The 17,287-nt window shown below is 32.4% G+C and overlaps 1 protein-coding gene across 1 annotated transcript; it reads left to right on the top strand.

Moving 5' to 3' along the window:
* The first annotated feature begins 5,894 nt into the window (after positions 1 to 5,894).
* On the top strand, positions 5,895 to 17,085 carry LOC148278190 (circadian clock-controlled protein daywake-like). Its single transcript, XM_088231777.1, has 5 exons — positions 5,895 to 6,015; positions 8,965 to 9,193; positions 11,677 to 11,807; positions 11,946 to 12,098; positions 16,777 to 17,085. The coding sequence occupies exons 1-5, from the start codon at positions 5,937 to 5,939 to the stop codon at positions 16,926 to 16,928; spliced, it is 744 nt and encodes a 247-aa protein (XP_088087903.1). The 5' UTR covers positions 5,895 to 5,936; the 3' UTR covers positions 16,929 to 17,085.
* Positions 17,086 to 17,287: the final 202 nt, after the last annotated feature.

Genomic DNA, 17,287 nt, shown 5'->3' with positions numbered 1-17,287 from the left:
TTTGGTTTCAGAAACAATGCAGTTATTGCAAACGGAATTTCCAAGACGAGTTATCTCGCGGCGGAGAAAAGTTAACTGACCACTAAGATCGTGTAATCTGACACCACTGAATTTTCTTTCTTCGGGAGTTTTTGAAGGGAAAAGTGAATGTAAATAATCCACAGATGGGAAATATTTAATTCTACTAATACCGATAAAAATATATGAAATGGATTTAGAATAATTAATTGTATTTTCAAAGTCAATATGGATATTATGGAGAAATGTTTTCATACATAAATGTAAAAAAAAAATTCAATAATAATACGTTCGTAGAAAAACGCGACGTGTTTGGCCTTAGTTGTTGTAACGTCAAGGTTTGTGAAATTGTTCTACACAAAGTTCAAAGGCAGGAACAAATAAACATGATTTGTGACTGGAATCACCGTTTTTGCGGGAATTCAATATTACAAATTTAAAAGTATTTTTTATGCTACTAATAATTAGCAAAAAAAAATTTTTTTACTGGACAGTATTTCATAGATCTTTATTACTTGAAAAATATTTTTTCCAACGTGATCTTTCCCTTTTCCAACAGAAATTCGATGAGTTATTGACGAAATTCATCCACAATTATGTCAAAATGTGATCGAAATTCTCGTGAAAAGGGTGAACGTTTGCCAAAAATAGAACAAAAAGGTAAACCATGAACTGATAAGCGTTGAAAATTTTCACTGAGGTATTAGGGAGCCTAAAGACACGTGTGACATCTGTTGACTTTTGTATTAATTAATCCAGAAAATTTGTTTTTCAATATTTATGACTACCTTATTCGATAATATTATCATTAACTGAAAATAAATTTATTGAGAATTTTTTCACAAGATGGCGCTCGTCAATTCGGAATGTTCAGTGGTTTTAATTAATAAATATTGGTTAATAGACTATCAAACTAAGCCAAAATATTTTTTTTTATTTGAATGTATTGTATCATCAGCTCTTACTTTTTTTTAAGTTTAGTAATTGTGAAATTACTAAACTTAGTAGTAGTTAGTAGTCGTCGGTGAGTTGTCCGTCTGGAGAGTTGGCTTTTCGGAAATCTATACGAAGCTATAGTTGATTGGTTGACCAGCAAAAACTTGTGCCAAAGATCAAAGTAGTTCATTTTTTTTTTTTTTCTATTGAAGTAAATAACTTGAGTTAGCATGAGCGTTTGAAATATGGTCCCTCAACCTGCGGTCAATTGGCACATGTTTGATAGAACGGACTTTAGTCTGTTGCGAGCAAACTCCGGTTACTTTTAAACTTTTGTCTCCTCGCAATTACTAAATGCCTATGTGTACGCTATGGTACTGCACAAATCTATCTGGAAAAGCGTTGGTAACCTTTCACTTGTAAGTAATGTTCTTATCGTAATCAATACTTGTTTAAAATAGTGATTTTAATGAAAAAAGTGTCTTATTAACATGTCACCTATTCGTGAGTTATCTCCTGTCTCTGTCCTGCTCAGTTATTTGGGTGTATGGTGAAACTACAAACAAAGGTGACGCGTAAACGAAATGAAGAGACATACTGAATAGAACTTACATTAGACCGATGTAATCAGTCCGTGCTTTTTACTGTACAACGTTATTTGCTTGCCAAAGTCGACGTGATATAACGTGACGAAACTTGCTCCCTCCGCTGGTCATTCCCTTTCCTTTGGGGATGACTTTTTAGTTAGGATTTGTATTCACTTTAGTGTCACTTCTATATAATATATCTCAATGTTTTTTTCATACATTTTCAAGAAACTTCACCATACAATTAAATGCTATAATTTTTACCGCATGAGAGGAAGAATTTTTTATATCTGAATTTCTGTAGCACAAAACTTCCTCATACTCATCGTCAAATTTAAAAGTTAAAATCATTTCAATGAGCGGGATTCAAACGTATTTTCTATTTTTGTGTTCTTAGTTCATACGTATTCCCGTATTTTCTCCCTGGATTAAGGAACTAGAGCAGTTTTTTCACACGCTATAGAGATTTACCATTAACGTGTTCCTATTGTTTTGTTTTTTTTTTATAAAATTTTGCGTAAAGGACCTAGAACCATACAAAAATGCTCAAAGGTACTGAGATTTATCTGCTGTCTTCAGACATACGGTGTACAAACAAAATAAAGATTTTTGAAAAACCCAAAAGACACCGACACAGAAAATTTTATTTTGAAACTTTATTTTAAAAAAAACAATATTGGTATAGTTTTGGGGAACGGTAAACAGGACAGCAAAACGTCAATTAAAGTCATGCAAAATTAGTCCGATGTGCAGTTGTCTTTTTTGAACAGTACTGGGGAGACATTTGCGAGAGAGTGACAGAAAAATAATATTTAAATATTTCATTTAAATTATTTATTGACAATTCGTGATGGAATTCCATTGTAATGATGTAATAACTTATATTTACATATAAGTTATTAATTTAAAAAATACTTGGTACACTTCCACTTATTTATTTTGACCAATTAGCGCTTTCACTTTCTAATGGGCATCTTCAGACTGGTTAATATTATACAGTGTAAGGATAATTTATATAAAACTAAATATTATCTTAAGTGCAGGTACATTTAAAAAATAAGTTGAAAACGATACGATACGCAATATTTCAATGGAACAGAGTGAAAATATGGAATAGATTGAAAATTTGAGAAATAAATAAGATTAAAAATAATAGCGATAGAATTTTAATAAATCAGCAGATAGAATTTAAAAACTCACCCTTATTAGCCCCCTTAGTAAGACCCTCTACATTGTAATAAAACAATAAATATTTTCTATGTGTAGAGGTAAATAAATTAGGTACGTTCGTACATGAATGAAAAAACTTGCGAAAAATTAAGCGGGATGTCAACATACGTATGTAATTATTGTTATAATGCATTTATAATGACCTTCTCAGTGAAACTAAATATTATTTTTAAAACATTTGAAAATACGATAGAAAAATTTCACGAACAAAATTGACAGATGAAAAAAAAAAAAAAAAAAAATTTTCTTTTATTTGGAAAAACCTAGTTAGAAAAGAAGAAACAAATAGGGGTAGATTTAAATTCAAAACTCGACCTCCTGGACCCGTATTACAATGGGGAGTTAAAAGTGATCTTCAATTTTATCCAAATTTTTTTTTTTTTTGTATTTAAAATAGAATATGCATACCGTTGTTTTTCCTAAACATCTTCAAGTACAGGTTATCAACGAAGATAGTTTTAATTTTCATACAAATATACGCATTATCATACATAAATTTCGATTTTACTTTATAGACAGTCGAAGATAACTCTGTTAACTTCCCATTGTAATCATGATCTAGATCTGGAGACACAATACCCACGTGACCACAATCCGTCTTCGTTATTTTTGTTTTTTTTTTAAATAATATTTTATATTTGTTTCCTCTTACCACTTTTTCTATTCTCTTTTCCCACCCGAGTTTCTTATTCCATTTCCTTTTACGATTGGTGAACTGTATAATTTATTTTGAATTATCGTTGTCAGGTGAAACCCGCAATGAGGAAATTTAGTGCGTAGGGAAATTAGAGCATTAAATAGTATGGTGATGTTTCTTGATAATAAGTGAAAAAAAAAACGATCTTCTTTAAGCGACGTAACTAGTGTAGTGATAGATTTCCGGTTTCTTTATCTTTTCTCCTTATTGGAGCATTTGAACATCGCCAGATGCCTCCATACAAGCTGAGACAACGAATCGTCAAATGTTATATATGGTCTGTCTTACTGTACGGTGAAGAGGCGTAGACTCTAAAAGTTAATATTATAAACCGCCTTGAAGCATTTGAAATGTGGATCCACCGTAGAATGTTAAGAATATCATGGACCGATATGATAACTCACAATGAAGTATAACGTAGAGCCAATACTAATAGAGAACTATTCACCACTGTTAAGCTCCGTAAGATTTCATATTTTGATCATGTGTTGATAAATATGCCATACTTCAGCTTGTCATGAAGGGGAAGATCGGGAGACGTAGAGGGGTCAGAAGAAAACAGCTTTCCTGGCTTCGAAACATTCGAGAATGGACCAGGATTAGAACTGTGGAGGAGCTGTTTTGCACTGCTCGGGATAGGGAAGTTTTCTCACAAGTGATCGTCAACGCCGGGGGGACCCGACATGACACGTGAAAAAGAAGAAGATGCCTCCAATAGACTTTATCGCCAGCCAGTACTCTCGCCTTTCCACGTCAATTCTGCGTCCCTTAATTCCCCAGAATACAGCCGGAAGATCGTCATCGACGGCCTTCCGGGACGGCAAGAGGTAAATAAGAGGTAACTTGTGTCCAAGCCTGGGCCACTGCCGCATCCTCAAGACGCTCCTTATATGAGGCTGCTGCGTCTGTTCTCGGACTTCAAAGTAAGTTAACTCCAATTCACGTATCAGCAGAACTCTCCGTTTTTAAATATATTTTTTAAATGTTGGCAAGGTTTGTTGGTCTATAATTTATTTAGTTTTTAAACCACTAAATGTCATTATTGATCTAGTTATTTTGTTACTTTTTATGTGTTCACAAATTACAACAGGGATGGAGAACATTTTAGAGAAGAAAATATGGAAGTCTGGGCATTTACAGAGCTGAAAACCTGTCATTGGCTGATTTAAGGGGGCACTTTACAAACTGGGCAACATTCACTTCTTTTTCATTCAATTCTTCTATCTGTTGGTTATTGTGAAGTTAGAGCTGAAACCGTTGTAAGAAGATTCATCTGATTGAATTATTTGACATACTAGGCAACGCCTGAAAACAATTTATCAATTTTTATACTTCTTCGTGCACAAGTTGGTTTTATTACAATATTTTGAGTTTGCCCAAATGTTTGTATGAAAATACTAGTTTTCACTCTCTAGGGAGTTTAGATTAACATATTGGTAGTGACTAATTTTGTAAGACTCTGATAGTTTCAATAAATAAATACAAGAAATTTATAAAATAAACAATAAACTTAATACAAAGTTAAATAGCCATACCTTTTACAAACTCAAAATATTTTTTATTAAATAAACTGAGCTCCTATTACAATGGGAAATTAACAGAGTTGTTTTCGACTGTCCATAAAAAAAAATAGACATTTGTTTTTGAAAATGAGTATACTTGCATTAAAAATTAAAGTATCCTCATTGGAAATCTATAATTTAACATGTTTGAATGAAAAAAATGTATGCTTATTCTGTTTTTGATACAGGAAACTAAATTTTACTTCTATTGATAAAATTAAAGATAAATTTTAACTTCCCTTTGTAATCGGGGTCCCGATTTCAGAAGTAAAAAATATAAAAATATATTCAGGCGTTGCGCGTTGCCGAGTACGTAAATATGAAATAATTCAGTCAGATAAATCTCACCCACATCAATGATGGCTTCAGCACTTTAATTTTATAAAAACTATCACTGAAAGTACTCCTTCCACAAACCGTTTTAAAGATCGTGGATCTTCCTATCGATTTCTCAATCACAGTTAGAAGAATTGACATAAGGTGGATGTTTGGGCAGAATGGTGAACGTTACTCATCGTGAAAAGTAGCCACATAAACCTCATAAGCCCCTTAGATTCCTACACTTCCAAATTCTTTTTTTTTAAATGTTCTTCATCCCTGTTGTAATATGCTAAAAAATATTAAGATAAAATACCAAATTGAACCTTGTAATTTAACGCACCGTCGAATTGATTGTACGTACTTTTTACAAACCTAAAAGGCTTAAGCATAGTGGTTAATGGATTTAGAGATGGATGCTCATTTCGGGTATTATGTAATGGACAAAAAACATTATTCCTTTATCTTTTTTATAGGTACATTATTAACCTGATCTCATGTGCCATTTTTTTGCTGATCATTGAGATAACTATATATTATATCTCAGACAGACTTTTAAATGATTCGGCAAACAGATAAGGCTTAAACATGACGCATTTTTGCAATTTGGCTATAGTCTTTGTTATTACATTGGCGTATGTGATTTGTTCTCAAGGAGCATCATTACGTAAGCATTTTTATTTATTTATTTTCGTTTTTGTTGCCTTCTTCTTTCTTATTTTTTAGTTTTTAGGAATTTTATTAGTAGTTGTTAAAGCCCAAAACCCTGGCTTAAAAACACGTACTTTTGACAGTGGTGGGTCAGATTAGACCCAGTTTTAAAAGTAGCTTTTTAGGCATTGTTTTTCATTATTTATTTATTTTATTCGTTAATTTAATTACATTATTGATTTATGTTTTATTTAGTATACAATCTACTTTTTGTATTTTTTTAAACATTTAAGCTGTTACTTTCCAAAAAAAGACTAGCTCTTGTGCTTGGAGAGTGACTTTAACTATTTTATTTATTTAGAAATTTTAAGTTATATTATTTCAAATATACACTAAAAGGATCAATGAAATTATAATACATGTAAAGAAAAACAAAAAATAATAATACAGTTGTACTAATTAAAATAGAAAGCTGTTTTTACTCGGGTTCAAAATTTTTTTTAAACTTTACTTTGAATTTATTTACTAGATGTATTAGTTTTAATTGTTTCGAGATAATTGTTATTTTTATTCCTTTGAAAACAAAACTATGTTGATAATGATTGGTGTGGAATTTACTAATTTTTGTAGTATTTTGGTATCTGAGTGACTCATTCATCTTAAATTCATTTATTTTATCTTTTTTGTAAATTTGTATAACAGAATTTATTTTACAAATAGTGCCTTCTGTGTGAACTTTAAAAAAATTATATAGATTTTCCGTGTTGAAAGTTGAAGGTTTCTTTAAAACTACTTTAATATTGAATCTCCGTACTATGTTAAAAGAGGTAACATATATTGGCATATGCACCACTTCATCCAACAACACTATATTGTAAAAAATATTGTACACTTGATTCATTTGCATTAATTCATCAATATGAATTTTAAATCAATAGAAAGACGTTTAGTAAAGTTTTCTTTGTGATTTTTTACGATTTTGCATAGGAAAATGCCGCATAAAACTTACTTATCATATATTCCATAATTTTCAATACTACTGGGACTAATCGGACCCATCTCTGGTGGGTAGAGATGACAGGAATATTCGGCTACTTTTTTGTATTCGACCTATTCAGGTACTTTTTAAATATTCGTTATTCGGCCGAATACTGCGTAGTATTATATTACTCAAAAATGTATATGTTTTAATCGATATTTATTAGTATAATACTTTCAATTTATCAGTAAGAAACTCTGCTATACAATTTAACGCAAGAAAACATTTTTTGTATCCATCTTCTCGAAGGGCTGATGGATTCAAAAAATGTTCTTATTGCTTAACTTTAAGGATAATGTTCCCTTTTTGCAATGCACCTGAGTGTCCCGTGCCGAGGAAAAAATTGTATATAATTTTGAAATTCGCCTTACTATACATATTACAATCATAATCTCGAACACATTAAAAATGATCAAATCATGTAAAACTTCAATCAAAAACGTTATAAATAAAGACACATTTTTTTCCTATTTTGCCTAATCCACTTATCAATCCGTACGCAACCCACTCAAAATGACATAAAATAGTAAACCAAATTTTCAAACTGTTCCTGTGGTGGTTTTACTTGCTTATTTTTTTTATTATTATGAATTAATACAGTTACATAAATTTATACATTTTTTTTCCCTATAATGATATTTTTTTATATATTTAGTTAATCTTTAAGCTGTAACATTCCAAAACAGATACTAGCTCTTGTGCTTGGAGAGTGACTTACACTGTTGTAGTTATTCATTAATTTGAAGGTACCGGGTTGTGGTCCCGTGGCTAGTATCGCGGACTCACGGATCAGAGGTCCAAGGTTCGTACCCCGCTCTACCACAACTTGGTTTCCATTTTCTAATAGTGAGTTATTTACAACTCTTTGAAAATGGCCCCAAAATTGAAATGTTTGGGTAAATCATAAGAACGCAAATATATATATAAAAAAAAGGTACATAATTTTGAAAATATAGTACATGAGAATAAAATAATTTGAAAATATCCGATTTAAAGAAAAGAACAGATAATAATTATACAGATATACTAATTCAAAAAGAATGCTGTTTTTACTCGGATTATAAGTATATATACAAGTAGAATAGAAAATATTCAAAACAAATTTATAAAGTACCTTAAATACAAAACCGGTATTTCTTATGTATCTACTCTCACTGCCTCCACCTTCCATGGAATCATTTCTCTACAATACCGCAGAGTGTGTGCGGACCAACTACTGCTTTACAAAATTATGACAGGAATGGTTGACTGTACAGAGCTGCTTGGTTTAATAACAATACATGTGCCAGCCAGGATTTGTAGACGGTACTACCTGTTTCATGTACCAATAAGAGAAACATCGTATGTTAAAAATGCTTTTTTTCGTAGGACTTTTTCAATGTACAATACAAAATTTAAAAATAAAGATTACACAAACATCACTCTGTCAGATTTAAAATTTTCACTAAAAATGTATTATGTAGTAGACATTATAATAATAAATACTTACATCTCCCCTCCCCTCCTTATCCTCTTTTCAAGCATTTTTGTCCTTATCCCGCCCAATTTACAGTAACTTAATGTTCTTAAAATTAATATTTAAAATATCTTTGATTATTGAGTACATGAAAATAACATTTTGATATGTATAAATTGTATGTATTTATTTGATATGTAATTATATATTTTCTTTACTAACTTTGTATACTATGTGTAAATCTGTTATCAGTTCTGAATTTATACACTATATCTGTTTGTTTACTAAAAATATGTTTGTAAAACTGTTGATTTCCCTAATAAAATAAAATAAAATAAAATAAAATTTAAAAAATAAAAAAAATTCACTTTGAGTTTTTTTTATTGATATATTGATATAATAGTTTAAATAGTTTTAAGTTCATTAGGGAGATGAATTTATCATGAATTTTTGTTTGCTTTTTATTACAGCATCAGGAATAAACAAATGTAGACTTTCAGACCCTGCTCTCAATGAGTGCATTAAGAATGCCGCTCAGAAGTTAATTCCTCTCCTCGGCAAGCCCATTCCTGAACTTGAACTTCCAAGCATGAACCCTCTGAAGATTCCGGATATCCGGAGCAAAGATCCCGTGCTAAAATTCCAGTTCAAGAATAATAAAATATACGGGATATTGGCGAGCCAGATAGACGACATCAAGTAAGAAGCGAGATGATAACTTTTTGTACCACCCTCTTATATTTTCTAGTAGTGAGAGATAGTTAAGTCAATTTTAGTAAAAAGCACCTTAATAACGTTTGAAATAAAAGTGAATTTTCACATTTACACGCAAAAAACTACAAAGGTAACGATATTATTAATATTTCCATGCGACGGATAAATTTTCTACAGTGGTTTATAATACACATATTTTCAATGACCCGAAAACATGACAGTTTGCACTCTTTGAGACAAATGGCACAAAAAATTACTTCCTCCACATACCTGAAAAACGTTTTAATGACCGTGGGTCTTCCTATCACTTTCGCTTATACAAGAAAGCAAGTTTTTTGTCAACCACTGCTACTCCTTTAAATTTTTAATTTAGTATGTAACGATTTTAATTGAATTTAACTCTACTGCTTTCACTGCCCTTTTCCCTGTGAGTTTGGAAAATTATATGAAGGGTCGGATATTGTCATTCTTACTCATGACCACATTACAAACACGAATAGTACCAAATACGATGTTCACATTCAAACGGCACGTATTACGTTACCGCGCCATACACGTGTGTTAGAAGTGCACTCGGCGAGCATGACGTGTGATGTCAAAGTGACGTAACGCCTTCTATTTCATATTTGTAAAACTCTTAAAAAACTGTGGTTAATAATCCCTTTGCGCTCGGTGACGTAATATCGTGTTACCACAAACAAAAGATGAAATATTCTAATGCTCCAACATTTGGAAAAAAAAACATTGAGTTTTTATAACAACAAAGTTTAATAATTCTTTTTACATATTTTTTTTAAATAAACCTTTAATTTATCCCTGTTGTAGCAAAAAAAAACATAAATTCGTAGACCATAATTCACGCGTGCGTCCCCCAACCTTGTCAGCAACCGATTGAATTTCGACTGGGTTTCTTTACACACAGTGTCATACAACACCAGCTACAGAAAACAGCGTCTCTGTCTTCCTTGTTTTGTGATCTATCTTTATGCTCTCTCTAATACAGATGTTTTGCTGTATTTACGGACATCATTCTTAGGGTAGCGAAGTTCAATATTTTTGTATTAAAATCCAGCATAGTTATATAAATTTGACTTTCCGAATCCGGTGTACAAATGTCCAATTAAAGATTACAAAAATACAACTTCAACATTTAAAAAAATAAGAGAGATATATCAAGTTTTGTATAGTATGTCGACTAGTGTGACATCACAGCCACACAAGAGTTAAATAGTTCAACTGTTTAGGCAGATAACTGATAATCTTGGAGCGTTGAAATTCAACTGTCTGTCCATCTTTTAGACGGTCTACCAGGAAGTCAATGACCAAGTGGAATTTCCTTAGCTAAGAGATTCTGAAGTTTTCTGTTTGCATAAAATCTAGTTTTTGCTCCATTCGAAAACATCATTGGTGCCACGGGTTCGTCTTATTTTTTCATCTCAGATTTGGACCCTAAGCGTGTGATTGCCCTTAAAATTAAGATTGTCCAACGTTATTCCCGATTTATAAAAATACTGGATAAAGAAAAACTGTTAAATTTTGGTCAAAACGGGTAGCATTAAAGCTTAGTGAGTGGCCACTTGAACCAACCAATGACAGCCCTGTAAATGCCAAAACTTCCTAATGTTCCTCTCAAAAATGTTTTCCCTGTCTGTTGCAACAGATCTAGATCTAAATTACTCCTAAAACATTGTTGAACGAGCAAGAGCCGCAACTTGTAAAAGAACGGCACTTTTCTTCTCAGAATTTCCCCTTAGTTTTGCTAAACGCTGTGTAAAACAAAATACGCAGCAGCGTTGGGAGGATCATTACCGCGCTTCTTCTACAGGTAAAATCACTAAAATGTTTTTCGCAACGCTGGGTGATGCAGCAAACTTCCGTAGTCATCACCAAAGTACTTTTGAAACGACCCAAATTTTTGCCGGACACGTAGCTATGAGAAGTTATCTATATATTTAGGTTCAAATTAAGGAATGATGACTATTGTCCATGCGATGATATTTTTTCACAGAGTATCGAACATCTGTTATTTCAGTGCCCATTTTTGAGTTTACAGCGCCATAATCTTGAAGCAGAATGCAGAAAAGATGGAATATTCTTAACAGATATCCACACTGTAGTTAAAAGTAGTTATTACGCGCCATTGTTCTTGAACTTTGCAACAATGGTGATTGGACTCATAAAGGTAATAAACCAAAATAAGTGATCGAATATCCCATTTCCAAGACAAACAAAAACCTTTTTTTCAGAGTACCTTAGCCTTGTACATGACACGTAAGACTACTAAATACAGGGGTTCAACTATATATTTTTAAAAAAACATTGTTGAAAAAAATATACTTTTTACGATTTTTTTTAGGTTCATGGTTTCACTATCATTAAAAGACAGTATTCTTCGTTTTACTTTGAGACCACCTAAAACCAAATTATACATTCCTTTACATGTTAATTTCAGATTTATTTTATTTTAGATTGGATCAAAATAAAAAAAAGCTGACTATTTATATCACCGATACTGGATATATGGATTCTGAGTATGAAGCTGATGGTCGCCTGCTGATTCTTCCCGTTACAGGAAAAGGGAAAAGTACCATTACAATAAGTACGTTTACTTAAAAATTAAATCATTTTCTCTCTCAATGTTAATACCAATTCAACAAAGAACATAATTTTTGCGCAACTGACCCTAAATGAGCTACTGTTAACTAAATCTAATGTTTTAATTTTGTTTTATTTACAGCTGATGTCAAATATGTTTATAAAATTTATTATGACACTGTGAAAGGAAAAGATGGTAAAAGTTATTGGAATATTATTAAAAAGAAGGTTACGTATTCTCCCAAAAAAGTTCATTTCAAATTCTCAAATCTCTTTAATGGAAACAAGGAACTGTGTAAGTAAACATTTATGTTTTGTTTGGAAAAATAACAATCAAATATTTTATTTTTTTTATTTATGTACACAGATTTACGTCGGCCTCGTGGTGTAATAGTCAGCAGGTCTGCCTACCATGCAAGAGGTCTCGGGTTCAAATCCCGACATGGTTGATTTAAAATATTTATTCAAAAAGGCGTGTTTGCACTAGAATATTTCATAGTCCCTGGACTTGTACCAGAAGCATATGATTGATAATCTTACCTTCATGTAACAAAGATGGCAAAGATAAACTGCAAGTGGTGTACCAATGCAGTGCTTTATGTACAATAGGTGCGGGAAGGATGATGATATGTATATTTTTTCTGAAATAAACAGCTACGTACAAACTAGAGATAGAAAAAGGTTGTAACGAAAACGTAGTCAAGATAATATTTGCATTCACTAATTAAGCTGCTTCATGAAACTGTAGGGAGGGGGGGGGGTCAGTCTCAGATTTCCTGGAGGGAAAAAGATGGGGCGGGCTTATGAATGACTCTTCTTACTGCCCAATCTGCTCTAAACTGTTTTTTTTAAACGGTTTCTTAAAACAGTTTCATTTTTAAAGAAACTGTACCTGTCACTGCTATTTCTTTTCAATAATAGAAACGACCATCGAAAAATACTTCGAATGATAAACCTGTACATTTCAAAAACAAATAAGATCATTTATTAATTAACATCAATATACTGATTAAACAAAGTAATTATTTTTATAATAATGGATTCTCACTTTTTCCTTTACTTGATTTCCTTTTTTATTTTGTTTAAACATCACCCACGTAAATCATGTTTTTTTAATTTTTTCGCCCGTCCATGGACGGATGTAGTTATGTGTGAGAAATATAACCAGAATCCTGGACGAGTGTTTTCAACTCGGTAGGTACTCCCAAAGTCCACCTTGTAGTGTAATGGTTGGCGGTACCATGCTCAGGGTCACTGTTCCAAAATTTTTGGCAAGATTGGCTTGTAAAATACAGGTTTTAAATGTAGTTTTACAATTAGCTATTTTTCCTGGACCTGAAGGGTAGGATTTATTACAATTTATCAAACCTTCTTAAAGGATATAGAGACACGCTGTATTTGAAGTACCAATGAAGTGCTGTGTGAACCACTGGGCCGGATAGAGTAATGTTGTTCAACCTTTTTTAATACGCAATCTCTTTACGAATAATAACAATCTAGCGACTCCCCTGGACCTTAATTTTATACTGTACTAGTCGTATACCAGTGACTTCAATGACGGCATATTTCTTCCTTTTTTTAAATAAAAAATAAGCATAAGCCTTCTTAAAATGTACCTAATTATTTCAATTTTGGGAGCCATTTTCAACGAGTAAATAACTCACTTTTATAAAATGGAAGTCGTGTTGAAGTAGAGTGGGGTTCGAATCTCGGACCAACCTCGGGCTGAACCTCGGAATAGTTAAATTAAATTTTTTTTAATAGCTCTATGAATTTGTATATTTTTGATGCAAAAATAGCTTTGTATTTACCGTTTAATTTTAATTTACAATAAAATATGACACTGTTACCTCACCAGGGCCCCGATTACAATGGGAAGTTAACATTTAACTTGAATTTCATCTCATTATCATCATCATCATTCCCTTTCCGCACCTAATGACGCATAGGGCACTGCATTGGTACACCAATCGCAGCGTATCTTGATCATTTTTGTTTCATGAAGGTAAGATGATCAGTCTTACGCTTCAGGTGCCAGTCCAAGGACAATGAAATATTCTCGTGTAAAAACACTCTTTCAAATAATATTTCATATCAACCATGTCGGGAATCGAACCCGAGACCTCTTGCATGGTAGACAAATACACTGACCATTAGACCACGAGGCCGAAAAAAATATTTCTACAAAGTAAAATTAAGTCTTCCGTATGAAAAGCAGAATATGCTTACAACTTTTTCTTCTAAATATGTTTATATATACATAGGTTACTGACAAAGATATATTTGAAATGTGTATGGAAATATAATTATTTTCGTACACAAATATCGTTTTTTTCTTTATAGACAAGTAAAGCTTACTCTGTTAACTTCTCTTTGTAATCGTATTACAATAGGAAGTCCAAAATTAAGTTTTCTGTATCAAAAATTAAATATTTTTGCATTTTTTTAAACATGTTCAATTGCGGGTTACCGATAAAGATACTTTGAGTTTTTATACAAATATTCGCGTTTTTGTACGCAAATTTCGGTTTTACTTTCTCTTGAAGTCGAAGAAAGATCTCTTAACTTCCCAATGTAATCAGGGCTCGGAACTTGTTATTAAAATGTTTTTATGATTATTATGATATTATTATGATTTTTGCAATAAAATAGTATAAATTACATGTACGAGTTTATGTATACGTGAATATATGGATATATGTGTGCAGTGGCGGTATTTCCATAGAAGCCCATAAGCCGGGCTTGCCTATTAATTTTATTTCAAAATTACCAAATCTGGACCAAACACTTAAAAATAATTCATTTCGTTGTTTAAATTTCGCGCCGCATGAGAATTAGAGATCTGTTCGACGTTGGTACTGTTCGCATCCCGAGATCCGAACCGCATGAAATCTGTGTGCGCGAACGACACTATCTCCTCTTATCTTGCTCACGCACGTGGGCTTCTTATGGGGCTTATTTCACGGCGCAACTCGCATGTGATGCAAACAGTAAACTCATCAAATGTTGTATGTATATGTTGAGTTTTATATGGGAATCTGAAGCCAGCTTCTTTAAGGTAAAGTTAGCAGAGAGCGCCTCTCGTATTTCGTATCGAACAAACTTTACGATTGTTTATTATGCTCTTTTTTACGGAATTTGATAATTTTAAACGGTTTTTTTATCTTAATTGTATAAAGACCGTACTGGTTAAAATTTACGATAATTTACTTCATTTTGTGCAAACGTCATATATAAAATGGAATTTGGAGATGGCCGACGTTTCTTTTTATTTTGCCTATCTACTTTCCTTTTCCTATATCTTACATCAATTATAATTTATATTTATGTATCTATGGGTTCCGATGACTATTATTCAACTCTACGTACGCTATATTATATTGATGTTACTTATTGGTAATGTTGATATTTGAGGAATTCCTTTATTTAAAAGTATATTGTGTTTTCTTTATTTCAAAAAGCAACAACCTCAAAAGATTATCGTATGCATATTAAAAAAAATATTGTTATTCGTCATAATATGCCTTTTGGATGCTTTGTAGACTGTACAACTGTAGTGAAGAAAGCTCACATCATGTTTCACACAAATGAATTTATCATCATTCCTTTTCCGCGCCTAATGGTGCATAGAGTACTGCAATCGCAGTGTGTCTTGATCATTTTTGCTACATAAAGGTAAGATGATCAGTCTTACGCTTCAAGTACCAGCCAGGACTATGACACATTCTAGTGTAAAAACACCTTTTAAATAAATATTCACATCACCCATGTCGGGAATCGAACCGAGACCTTTTACATGGTAGGTAAATGCGCTGGCCACTATACTATGAGGCTGTCAGAGAATTACACCACATGTGAATTAAAAATATATATATGGGCTTGCCTTACTCGTAAACCCTAGGCACGCTACTGTATGTGTGAATGAAGGGATAATCAGTGAAAGCACTCCATCCAGATACCCGAAAACCATTATAAAGACCGGGTGTCTTCCTATTGATTTCGCTCGTACTAAAAAAACATTTTTGTTAAAAATCGAGTAACCTAATTTTTATAAATTTCCATTTTACAAACAGCTATTTTATTTAATTAACTATACTGCTTTCATTGCCTGTTTCCCTGTGGAGATTGACAAAAATAATTATATTGAATACTGTCATTCTTCATGACCATATTGCAATTACACTAACAGTATCAAAACCAAATGCTAAACATGCAGTTCACAATGGAGTTCTAATGCCAACTCTAATGTATGGGAGCGAAGTATGGAATTGGATAAATGATGATGAAAGTAGGTTAAATGCTGTCGAAATGCGATCCCTCAGGCGAATGTGTGGTAAAACTATGTATAATAGGTGCACAAATGTCGAGACCCATGAACTGTGTAAGGCTGAGATGCATTATCGACCAAATCAAGAAAAGGGTGTTGCGTTGGTTGGGACATGTAGAGCGAATGGACAACGAAAGAACGGCTTAAAGGATCTACGATGCGAATGTTGATGGATGCAGAAAACGAGAAAGGTCGAGAAAGACATGGCACAATCAAGTCCATCAAATACTTGAAGATGGACCTGTCAAAAGTAGGAATAATCGGCGTGCGTGCATTATAAGATGTATGATAGAGTGATATGGCGTTTTATCCTCTCTGTCTACCCCTAAGGAGAAACGGCGTGATAATTTGTTTGTTTTTTGTATCAAAAGCTGTGTTTACTTGTATATAATTAAGTTGCAAAAATCAATTTCTAAATGGTATTTCGATTATATATTTCTTTATCTATTTTTTTTAAATACACTATCGCATAAACAAAAAGTTAAAAGCGTATTGAAACAAAATGATTTGACCTACGTTAATTTAGTTAATTACTATGTTTGAGAAAATTACCACCTTTCAAGTTACCAAAAAAGAAAAATATGTGCGAGTATAAGGTATGTGAGTTATTCCATCGGTCCATTAATTTACTTTCCGGTGATTTCAGCGGACGCAGTTTTGAATTTCGCCAACGAGAACTGGAAGGAAATAAGTGACCAACTTGCGGCACCATTGATGAACGTCATTACCAACTCAATAGTAGAAAACGTTCAAAATGTGTTTTCAAACATTCCCATAGACGAAATGTTTGATCCATAAACAAGGCGAACAGAAAAACATTGAAACCAATCTCATTCCAAGCTTTCAAGGGACCGGCAAAATAATATGTTGTAGTATTCTAGATAAATCAATAATTATGAGTATTTTTTAAAAATTTTAATTTCTATCTAAATCTAATAAATAGAATTTACATAAATATGTATTTTATTTTAGTCAACAATATTTTGAGTTTGTCCAAATTTTTGTAGACAAGGACTGGATTCAACTCCCTGGGAGCTGTTTATATTAACATATTACAACAGAGATGAACAACATTTAAGAGAAGGTAATATAGAATTCTAGGCATCTACAGGGCTTATGGCTTATGGCTTATGGCTTATGGCTTGTTTAAGTGGCCA

The sequence above is a fragment of the Micrasema longulum genome, unplaced genomic scaffold (genome assembly GCF_059751315.1).
Source record: "Micrasema longulum isolate JH-2025_06_02 unplaced genomic scaffold, ASM5975131v1 h1tg000916l, whole genome shotgun sequence".
Classification (NCBI taxonomy): domain Eukaryota; kingdom Metazoa; phylum Arthropoda; class Insecta; order Trichoptera; family Brachycentridae; genus Micrasema; species Micrasema longulum.
This window is presented reverse-complemented; position numbering and strand designations above follow the sequence as displayed.